General features: G+C 31.2%; 1 protein-coding gene across 3 annotated transcripts in view; it reads right to left on the reverse strand.

Moving 5' to 3' along the window:
• Window positions 1-7661: 7661 nt before the first annotated feature.
• LOC129919010 (protein ABHD18) overlaps window positions 7662-12368 on the reverse strand; it is a 31111-nt gene continuing 26404 nt past the window's right edge. For all 3 annotated transcript variants that reach the window (XM_055999808.1, XM_055999807.1, XM_055999809.1), the window contains 7 exons: window positions 11477-11652; window positions 11147-11414; window positions 10978-11090; window positions 10781-10919; window positions 10620-10709; window positions 8202-9007; window positions 7662-8134 (listed from right to left, as the gene is read on the reverse strand). In XM_055999808.1, the coding sequence (XP_055855783.1) occupies window positions 7993-8134; window positions 8202-9007; window positions 10620-10709; window positions 10781-10919; window positions 10978-11090; window positions 11147-11414; window positions 11477-11568 (1650 nt within the window). In that variant the 5' untranslated portion in view covers window positions 11569-11652 and the 3' untranslated portion in view covers window positions 7662-7992. The remainder of the gene's footprint in view (window positions 8135-8201; window positions 9008-10619; window positions 10710-10780; window positions 10920-10977; window positions 11091-11146; window positions 11415-11476; window positions 11653-12368) is intronic.

Raw genomic sequence — 12368 nt, forward strand, 5'->3', positions numbered from 1 at the left:
GTTTGTTTATGTCTTCACCATCCCAGCTATAGCTGTACATTTTTTTTTTCTTTTTTTTCTGTTTTCTTTTGACTATTTTCTTATACTGACAATCGTTGGAAGTTCCCCACTGAACTTATTCCAAAGATCCTGTCAAAAGCGATGAACACTTCCACTTTCCAATCATTTTGGAAACATCTTATGTAGAAGTGTTCAATGATCTGAAAGAATAATTAAAATAAAGGTAGGACCGCACTTGATGTTGAAGGAACTACGCTAAGTACACCAAAGTAAAAAATAAGCAAAATATTTTGTATCTTTCATTGGTTATCGGAACTACACTATGTGGAATATAATTATTCCTATCAAAATATCGTATTATGTGATAAATGAATAAAATAAATCAATTATTTGTATTTGACGAATTCGACGGAAGAAATAGCCCAACTTTCTACTTTTTCATCTGTCGTATCCTTTGACATTGGTTGTCAACAATAGATCAGTTCGATTTTCTGTTTCGGAGTGCACACCGGGGAATTTCAGAACTAAGAACTGTGTTCTTTTCTTTTCTGATTTTATGAATTGTGAACTTTAGTTGTTTATTTGTGAAGAAAATGTAATAAAAGTAACATTTAATGATATATCTAATAAATTATATCAATTAAATACTAAAATTCTGTTGTAGAGTTCAATTTTACTATGCCAAAGTCATATCTACAAATGATAATCTGTTATTAAAAATTGTTTTTAACTGAAGAGCAAGTACATACATAAAGTCTAGTAGCGTATTTTATTAAAAAAAAAGAACAACGATAATAGTTAACAATTTCTTGCATCAGAACTTCCTTAGTGCACATTCATCGAGAAAATATCGAACACACCTTGGAATTTAAAGTGAGCTGTCAAAAAGCAATCCGTCATGCAACGTTTTCTTTGGGTCACCCCTTTCTGTCCCATCCTTCAATTTCAACGGATTAATTGACACAACGGGTGGAACGGATTCTATGGGTTGGGGCCTTTAATTTCAAATTAATCTTTCGATCCATTTTACCTCGATGAGGATTAGCAATTTACCATTAACCATTTGACATTCAAAATGAAATAGTTTACGAAAATATCTTATTTGGATTTTAGTGAAAACATGATATAAGGCACTTAAATACAAAATAAAACTTTTGAGTGATATTTTTTTTACGGATTTGACTACCCAGAACCTCAAAAGTTGGCATTTTCAATTTGTGTGCCAAAAATGAAAGAAAAATGTATAACTAATGTTACATGTAACAGGGCTGTTTAGGTACTGCCTAAAACAGAAATAATTCTCCTTTTTTCAACTTTTTTAACCCAATTCCTGTTTGATTAGACTGAAACTGTGTAGTTTTTTTTTTTACAAAAAAGAGAGCCCCTCTTGCAAATTTCTGCCCAAAAATTTCTTCGGACAAAAGTCTGAAATCTTTCAAAAGCTAGTGCCTTCTTTTTTTCTTTTAATAAATGATAATTTTGTCCTAAAAGAGTTTGCGTACTTTTGCACAATTTTTTCTTTCTCTGAGAGGATTTCATCCCCACTTCTAAAATTTGACAGGTTTCATATTTTTGTCCAAACTTATCTGCAATTTGTTTGTATAATAATGCTTAAAATGTTAACCATCAGAATTTTTAAGCAAATCGGAGAATTTACTCGCCTAATGAACGCCCCTGATGATACGAACTAATGATATACGAACACCCCTAATGTGAACAGGAACACGCCATGTCAAACATTTCCAAATTCATTGGAAAGTGGTAAAAAGTCATTTTAAAATTCATTTTGGCTGGAATATTATTTTTTAAACAAATTAAGATTTCTTAAAAATTATAAACATTTAAATATTTATATTTTGCCAGATTCTGGCGGCAGAAATTCGCCTTTTTTTAAGATATAATTTATTAAAATCTGTTCGGTGTAAGTCCCGGTAAAGGGTGTTCGACAACCGTAATAATATATACTAGCTTACCCGTGCGAGACTTCTCGCATGCTTAAATAAAAAGAAAGTATAGGTAGGTAGGTACAAATGTAAATGCAGAGTGTGTTTTTTAAAAAGTCGAGAATTACTAAAAAACTCGTGTTTATCCCATTTAAAATACATTGGATTAGCCCCAGTTTAAGTTAAACAGCTATGAATATGGCACATTAAATTTAGCAATTCTAGCCGTGTTTTATTGGTACTCAGTATTTTACTGAGTAAACATTTTATGCTCTAAATAACAAAAAACGATTACTTTTAGTTATTTTTTATAATCCTTTATTGTTGAAGGGTAAATAATGTATATGTTAAGAAAAAAATATTCTCTGTAAACCAACAAATAAAAAACTTTTTTTTATCCTTAGCAATCATTTGTTGTTGTTTACCGTCTTAAATTTTACTGAGCTAAGTACTGAGTTACCAATAAAACACGGCTTCTAGGTTCCCTAAGTTGTACATACATTTTATAATTAACTCTATTTCAAACAGGTTGCCGCAACTAATATCTCAAACTTGGTCAATTTGAAGAACTTGAACCGATGTTGAATCATGCATTCACCACCTTAAATCGTCAATAAAAAAATTGTTGAACGTAAGGTTTCTGTCTGATTCTTACATCCGACAATTTTTCCTTTGACGATTTTTCTTTGCTGTTGTATTGGGCTTTTCCAAAAATTATCTTAGACCCATTTAATTCACACTCCATTAAATTTTATATCGCTATTCAAAAGTGGAAATTTTAAAATTCGTATCTACCTACGTGATTTAATTGTTTTTCATTTTTAATAGCCACTTATCATATTTTAGCCTAGGAAGTACCTTAACGGACCTAACACCCCTATTACGATTGTCAACTATCAATTGATAGTTGATAAATACTGAAATTTGATGTTTTAAAATCGAAATGGGGGAAAACTGGTCATTTTTTTAATGGATCTTTTCAGTTACATTTCACGGTTAGCATCATTCTTCGTTTTCAAATTTTTTTCAAAGCAAATAAGAGATCGAATTTTTTTTTAACAACTATAAATTCTTTGCTTCCGGCTACAAAGAGGTTAAGTCACAAAATTGCACTTTCGGGTTTTGATGAAAAGAGAATCAAAAACATAAATTTAGAGTAACTCTTTCTTATAAAAATAAGAGGATCAATGCTCAAAAATTCATCGATTTTCAACTTCAATCGGATTTTCTGGTAAACTATCATTTATGTAAGTCCTTTTTACCCAGGGGCAAAGAATTGATAGTTGACAATCGTAGTAGGGGTGCAACACTTACGCCCCTATAGCACGCAAAGAGCAAATGAAGGGTCCAGGGGAAAAACGGCACATGTCCACTTTTTGTCAAAAATAAACGAATGATGAGGTCTTTGTAGTATTTACTGACCACTATCTGATGGCATCCTTACTTTTATAAAACAAATTTAAGCCTTGCTGAAAAAATAAATAAATTGTGTGCTTTAAGTACTAAGTTGTATGGAGAACAAAATTTAAAAATGCATTTTTCTCGAAATGAGTTGGAACGGACTTGTGCTGTTTTTCCCCTGGAGCCTTCAAATATTACGGCCTTTTTCTTATGTACATTATGTATATACTATATATGTACATACAAAGGTACACTTCCCAGACTTTTCCTGGCAAATGGAAGATGAAATGTTCCTACGGAATATGTTCATACATATATGTACCTACTTACAAAAAATCTTGAAAAAAAACCATAGGTGTGTTTTTTTGTTTATCTATGTTGATTTTTGAAATCCATGCAAATATTTGGCACGACTGTACATAAACTTTGGCAGCTGTCTGTCAGAAAAGTTGCTTTTGTTTTTTTAATATTAACTCCGCAGTGGAAGGCCATTACATCCATGATGGATGCAAACAAATTTTTTCACAAAAAAAAAAACAAAAACCATAGCATGGCATCCATTTTGGATTCAAAAAATTTCACAAAAAACCAAAAATCAAAACTGACAGTTCTGATTCTGAAAAAAACAGAATTTCTCTTCTGGTTTTAAAAACAGAATCAGAAGCAGAATCACTCACACATTCATAGATTTAAATGTTAGCAGTACAAAATGTTTGCAGCACAAAAACAAATGAAGTTTGGTGCGATTACACATATATGTGGCACATGTTAAACTTCAGATTCTTCGGAATAAAAAAAAACTGTTCAATTGGGATTCTGAATCGAAGAACAATTCCGGATTGCCAATTAAAAACGCCATTAAACGTTTGTTATTGTTTTGTTTCTGGCGTTGTTTTTTTTTCATAAAGGGAAATTCCAAAAACTATCTTTGTCTTTTCCTTTTCTAATTTGACATATCTCGGCAGGGAAAATGTAAACAAAAAACATATTGTCACACACACTTACAACAAACACTGTGTGTTCGAAATCATTTAACCACAAAAACTTTTATATTTCGCGATTGTTTTCAAATTTAAAGTTTTTATTTCCGATTAATTAAAAAAAATTAATTAATTTTACATATTTATTTTGGAAAACACGAACTAAATTCACAAAACTCTATCACAATTCGCGCCTCCTTTTGTTTGTTTATGTCTTCACCATCCCAGCTATAGCTGTACATTTTTTTTTTCTTTTTTTTCTGTTTTCTTTTGACTATTTTCTTATACTGACAATCGTTGGAAGTTCCCCACTGAACTTATTCCAAAGATCCTGTCAAAAGCGATGAACACTTCCACTTTCCAATCATTTTGGAAACATCTTATGTAGAAGTGTTCAATGATCTGAAAGAATAATTAAAATAAAGGTAGGACCGCACTTGATGTTGAAGGAACTACGCTAAGTACACCAAAGTAAAAAATAAGCAAAATATTTTGTATCTTTCATTGGTTATCGGAACTACACTATGTGGAATATAATTATTCCTATCAAAATATCGTATTATGTGATAAATGAATAAAATAAATCAATTATTTGTATTTGACGAATTCGACGGAAGAAATAGCCCAACTTTCTACTTTTTCATCTGTCGTATCCTTTGACATTGGTTGTCAACAATAGATCAGTTCGATTTTCTGTTTCGGAGTGCACACCGGGGAATTTCAGAACTAAGAACTGTGTTCTTTTCTTTTCTGATTTTATGAATTGTGAACTTTAGTTGTTTATTTGTGAAGAAAATGTAATAAAAGTAACATTTAATGATATATCTAATAAATTATATCAATTAAATACTAAAATTCTGTTGTAGAGTTCAATTTTACTATGCCAAAGTCATATCTACAAATGATAATCTGTTATTAAAAATTGTTTTTAACTGAAGAGCAAGTACATACATAAAGTCTAGTAGCGTATTTTATTAAAAAAAAAGAACAACGATAATAGTTAACAATTTCTTGCATCAGAACTTCCTTAGTGCACATTCATCGAGAAAATATCGAACACACCTTGGAATTTAAAGTGAGCTGTCAAAAAGCAATCCGTCATGCAACGTTTTCTTTGGGTCACCCCTTTCTGTCCCATCCTTCAATTTCAACGGATTAATTGACACAACGGGTGGAACGGATTCTATGGGTTGGGGCCTTTAATTTCAAATTAATCTTTCGATCCATTTTACCTCGATGAGGATTAGCAATTTACCATTAACCATTTGACATTCAAAATGAAATAGTTTACGAAAATATCTTATTTGGATTTTAGTGAAAACATGATATAAGGCACTTAAATACAAAATAAAACTTTTGAGTGATATTTTTTTTACGGATTTGACTACCCAGAACCTCAAAAGTTGGCATTTTCAATTTGTGTGCCAAAAATGAAAGAAAAATGTATAACTAATGTTACATGTAACAGGGCTGTTTAGGTACTGCCTAAAACAGAAATAATTCTCCTTTTTTCAACTTTTTTAACCCAATTCCTGTTTGATTAGACTGAAACTGTGTAGTTTTTTTTTTTTACAAAAAAGAGAGCCCCTCTTGCAAATTTCTGCCCAAAAATTTCTTCGGACAAAAGTCTGAAATCTTTCAAAAGCTAGTGCCTTCTTTTTTTCTTTTAATAAATGATAATTTTGTCCTAAAAGAGTTTGCGTACTTTTGCACAATTTTTTCTTTCTCTGAGAGGATTTCATCCCCACTTCTAAAATTTGACAGGTTTCATATTTTTGTCCAAACTTATCTGCAATTTGTTTGTATAATAATGCTTAAAATGTTAACCATCAGAATTTTTAAGCAAATCGGAGAATTTACTCGCCTAATGAACGCCCCTGATGATACGAACTAATGATATACGAACACCCCTAATGTGAACAGGAACACGCCATGTCAAACATTTCCAAATTCATTGGAAAGTGGTAAAAAGTCATTTTAAAATTCATTTTGGCTGGAATATTATTTTTTAAACAAATTAAGATTTCTTAAAAATTATAAACATTTAAATATTTATATTTTGCCAGATTCTGGCGGCAGAAATTCGCCTTTTTTTAAGATATAATTTATTAAAATCTGTTCGGTGTAAGTCCCGGTAAAGGGTGTTCGACAACCGTAATAATATATATGATGATGATATGGCCATATTGTATGAACTTGATCCTTACCTACTCTTGCATTATGCGGTTTAAGAAAATAGTAAGTATATGCCACAGTGCATGTGGACAACATTCAAATAATGTGAACTACAACTTTGGCCTAGATGTTATTACAAAAAGCACCCTAATCAAAATTAAATAAACACTTCTTGTCGTTAATAAAAACAAAAAAAAAAAAAACAAAATCCTTTCAAATATATGTACATAAGAATCAAACATTCAAAAATAAATATTCAATTCAAAATATTACAAAAATTAAAAATAAATTCAATTTGAATATTACAGAAACAAAAAATAAACAAACACACTACTAACACAAAACAAAACTAATACAAATACACCAAATATAAATAATATTGTAGTTGTGGTTACTTAGTAACCAAAAGTCCTTTTCAGGAATTTTTCGGCCATCGAATACACAATCCCCAAAACGATTGTGGCGCCACTCCTCGAATGATTGTGGCGCCATCCCTTTTTTGTTTTTTCCGGTGTCACTTCTATATATAATTATTCAATGATCGAACTATTGGATGCATTTGAATCTTTTTACATACAAAAAGTCAAAAATGGAATTAATTTAGGCAAAGGCAATATTGAGTCTTGCCTACTTAACCTAATTTGCCAAAGACAAAATTAAAAGAAGAAAAGTTGCTACCAAACAAAGCTTAGTGGCGATTGCTGCTGATGGAGTGCATACGCTCTGAAATACATTCAGGTTAGTTACGTTTTTCATTAAATGTAGTGCTTTTTGTTAAAAAAAAAGTTAAACAAATGTGTATCGACTCAAGTGAAGTCAAAATAATGTGTTATTAAATTATAAAAATACAATTTATTAGACTTCATATCGTTCAACGTCGAACTGTTATCCTTGAGGATGAGCACTTGATAGAAGGGTAGATTTTATGTTGTTTTAACAAAGCTTCTAAGTAATCCCTCAAATACAAACTATTTCAAGAAAAAAGTATTTGATCTCACCTGTCCTCAAGCAATTTTTGAACAACTTCCATGCACTTATACAAGAGGAAAGCAGAAAGCATTGGTGACTTTGGTGGCTTTCATCAAAGTTTATCGTTTGGCCACTAGGAGGTTGCGATACTCTTTTTGTCATAAAAAAGGCAGTTAAAAAAAGAAAAACAAAATTAGAAAATATTAAGCATTTTTATTATTGTTTGATAAATTCACAAGCGTTTACTCTATATATATATATGTATGGTATATATTTTATTATTGGTTAACATTATTATAATTTTTTAAATCTTTATATATCACAAAATCTAAACACAAAAATAACGCACTTTCAAAAAGAGTAGGTACATTACCCAGCAGTCGATTAATTTAATTAAAATTTGCCATCGTTGTTGAAACAAAGCTAGTAGAAAAAATTTTACTTAAAAAAGAAAAAAAATATTTATAATATATGTAATTTGTATATATAACTGTAAAAAGTTAGTGTAAAAAAATTCTCTCTTCTTAAGAAAACATATGCTTTTCATATTTTTTTTGTAACTCATCATAAGTTATTGTTGGCTTTATATCATCGCTCAAAGCAAGCTCGGCATTTTGCTCTTCAGATTTTTTCTTAGCTCTTTCAAAGGCCTCAATTATGCTTGATCTAAAAATTAATGTCGTTTGTTAGTAGTTAGTAGAAATCAAAAATGATGTATGTATTAAAAATGTACCTAAACAATTTTTGGTGTAAAATATACGCACTCACATGACCAGCATTCAAATATCTTACTTCGACACCAGGCCAAATTTCTTCCAAACTTGAACAACCTTCTCGTGGTACGTATGCATCATTCTTTGCACAAATAGCTATAATCAATGATGTATCGATTGGCACAGAAAAGTTCTTCAGATGTGTGCATTCATCCATTACACCGCGCATAAATTGTAAAGCTTCTCGTTCCCACCAATTTGTTTTTGTTATATCAATTTTTTCATTGGTTTCTTGAGTTGCTCGTGGATAAATATAATCCATAAGTTTGGTCAGAGGCGACGATGAAGATGGTTGTTTAAAGTTTTTCTTATAAATATCTAAATCTTTTATCTCACTCACATTTTCATCATTATCATCATCACTTTTAGTGATTTTTGATTTTTTATTTGGAGCGTTAGCTTCAGCTTCAGTCAAATTTGATATCTCATATTTATTAGCAGACATTGATTTGCCTTGCAATTGTTTATTCAAGTCATGGGTGTTTTCTTTGTTGACTCTTAAAAAGCCACTCGATTCAATAAATTTAAACTCGTTGTTTTCGTCTACGGGACTTTTGATATTCAGATCATCTTTCATAAGTTTTACATCTTTTATATCTTCTTTGAGTTCATTCATGGATTGACTGAAATCTTTGATAAACTTTTTGCCAGCGGCAAATGCATCATCGATTATGGTAACCATTTTTGAGAGACGTTCTCGGTAGATACCGTCAGCAAAGTATTGAGTTTCCAGCATATCCCAATTTATAGAATGACTCATGACGCCCTGTAAAAACAAATACACACAAAATGTTAGATGTTAATTTGATTTGATAAAAAAAACACTGCCATTCACTAGGATTGCACCACAAATTTTGAAAGTGATTTTCGCTCTTTATACCTAATGGCATTTTTTTACCGGGAAACATTTATTACCTGTTTGAAGGTACATGTATTTGCCAGAAGAAAGTCATAAAATAAAGGTTAATTAGAAAAGAGTATTGAAATCTTTTTAATTTTAAACTTTCATATTCGCTGTCATTATACATTTTAATTAAGTATTTTTCACGGACTTATCGAGATAGTTAAAACTTTTTTCATATAAAATATGTCGATATGGAACGTTTGGTCGGTCCAATTTACTCTAAGCCGCAGCTACAAAAAACAGAGTATACTTTTGGGTTTTGTAAGTGTACTTTATTCTTTAGTGACCTTAAATTTGTCGTATTTCCGCTGACGGTGGTTTGAAAATCGACTTTATCCCATAGAAGGATTAAATCCTTCCAATCCCTTCAGAAACACCTTTTCTATATGAAAGAAGGGCCCGTTCTACATTTTCGTTTTAAATATCATGTGTAGATTATGTTTTTGGTTCTAAAACCGTTCCTTGAAGCTGTTACCATTGTTTAATAAAACTTCGTCTACCGTTTTCAACTCATCTTGGAGATGGTTTTGGTCACAAATAGCAGATACAACAGCATTGAAATTGGATGGATGATAATGAGATACAGCATGCAGATATCTATCAGTATGCGTGTCCTAGTGTTTCATCTTGATTGTTAACAACTCTTAAGCTAAAGTGTTGCTTTCTTCAATTCCCATGCTGAATTTGATTTTTGGGTGCACCGAGTTCAAGTATTTAAAAAATGTATCTATCTCATTTTTGTTGAGGATACAAAAAGTATATATGTTTATACATTCTTTTATGTGCACATTAGTAAACAAATATGTAACATCAAAACTGACCATAACTTAATTTTCTTTCATGCGAATGTCATTTACATAGAATTCACTGAGGAAGTGCGATTTTCGATCAAAAGATTGAGTCGAATAGCTAGTTCTTTTGCTATGAGATAAGACTGTGAGTCTATTTGGCTGACTATTGGCCTCAAAGAGACTTCCGTTTTATGAATGTTCGGAAGACCATATAATTTAGGTGGTTGTGGGCAAAAAGGTATATTTGTTTTGTTTTATACAATGCCTGAGGTGTTTTCTTGCATACTACGCTTTCCGACCCTTGAATCAAAGATGCCCTCTCTTATGATCTTGGCCAAGAATAATCTAACGTTTTACTTTTCATACGACTTAACTAGAATCCCATAGAAATCTTCCTTGTTTGGCCATTCTTCTTTTCTGTTGATGCATGGGCACAGATCAGCGTGATTGTGACTTAAAGTCACAACCACTATTTCTGTTCCCTTTTCAAGAAGCTTATTAAGCTTATTAATTGATTTTAGAAAATTCCAATTTATGACTTTCTTTTGGGAAAATACATCTGTCTACTTAGAGGAAGTAAATGTTTTCTCATTAAAAAGTAATCTTACGAGTACAAGCATACATCACGAAAATCGGTCACAAAAAATACTCTGCCTAGTGATTGATAGTATATTTGTATGTACCGTAGTAAATACGGCAGATGCTGTTGACCAAGATAAACAAGGAACCAAAACAAGAGGTTTTGGCCAATTTGTAGCTGCTAAAGATGCCATCTAAAAGAAAAAAAAAATGGTTTATTAGATTAAATAACTCCATTCTTCCATTAAATTTGATTATTTTTTACATGACCACCCATAGACATTCCGGTTATTCCTAAAGGACCATAACCATTTCGTTCACACCAATGCAATAGCACAAGGCACTCAAGTATAAGGCAACCACCCATGACAAAAATATCAGAAACATTTCGCAAGTTCGATCGTCTGTGAAAATTAAATTTGTTATTCTTTCGTTACTATTGGTTTTCTTTTATATATTTACACTTGGTTCTCAGGTTTTCTTAATCCATAAAAAGGATTCTCCAAAATAATACCACCAATATTAGCTTCCCTTAGCAATGGTTTGGCAATGAAATTTCTCCTTCGCCAATAAAACTATTGAATTTAATTATTAGTTTAGATTTTAATATCCTAAAAATGAAAATACATACATGATCTCCAGTGCCAGCTAAGTGAATGCACATTGGTTTGTGCTTTTCGTCAGCCCATTTAGTTGGCAATATTACTTGAAAATGGGCTTTCTGAGATGCTTTCGGCACAAGTCCAGGTAAATGAAACTCAAAAGGAGTTTTAAAATTACCTTCGAGAATCGTACAATCTGGGTAGTTTGCTTTTTTGGTTATCTCAATTGGATAATCGGGCGGTACGAGTTTAAAACATGTCTCCCGCCGTGACATGATTTTTCGGAATTCAAAAAGTCTAGAAAGAAGATTAAAATTTCTTCATTTGTACAATAAATAAAAAGTCAGATTTATATTTACCTTTGTAGGTTTTCTGGTTTACCCCATCCTTTTTCAAAGAATCTCGTTATCAATAGTCGACGATAAATATGATCGAGGCGACTAGGTGGCATTATGGTGCCGTTGTCTTAACAATATAGATATGATTTGTGTATATATTTTTATTTTTGTGCTTTAAGTTATTTCATAAAAATATTCTATTTAGGAAATAAAGAACCGGAATATTAGTCAACAAAATTTAAGAAATTGTCTTATACTAAAACCAAATCATTTTGAATTCTGTCTCGATACTTTTTTATAGAAATACTTAAGATATTGACATCAGCAATTGTGAATTTTGTTACTGCGATTTATATCACTGGATAAATTTTACGAAAAGTTAATAAACTTTTAGTTAAAAAAAAACATTAAAAATAAGCGATTTGTAATGCACTATTCCCAAATGTTTTGTTCTAGACATTAACTGAAGATAATTCGTTAAAGATTTATCGTCGGCATGAATGAGAGGTCATATCAAATACGTACATAGTGTTCAGTAACGGAACTAAGCGGTTTCCTTGAGGTACACCAGTTACTTACATAAAATTGTTTTACTAATAAAGTAATGAAGTTTTGTGATACAATTTGTCAAAAGCTTAACTGAAATAAGTACCTTAACACACAATTTACCTACTTCCATTTTTCAATACATAATGAAATTAAATGAAACAAGTTTGTAACGGTAGACTTATTTTGCACGAAATCTTTTTGACTGCCATTAATGACAGGTCAAAAAACGTAGAATTGTATCTTCCTTGGTTTTCTCCAATCTCATTCTTTTTATCTAAAATCCAAGCTGGGGCCCTATTTTGTAAAACGATAATTGTTGAAACTGCTTGGTACGCGTGAAGTTGGTACGCTTGAAAAGAAAAAT

This window comes from Episyrphus balteatus, chromosome 4 (genome assembly GCF_945859705.1).
Source record: "Episyrphus balteatus chromosome 4, idEpiBalt1.1, whole genome shotgun sequence".
Classification (NCBI taxonomy): Eukaryota; Metazoa; Arthropoda; class Insecta; order Diptera; family Syrphidae; genus Episyrphus; species Episyrphus balteatus.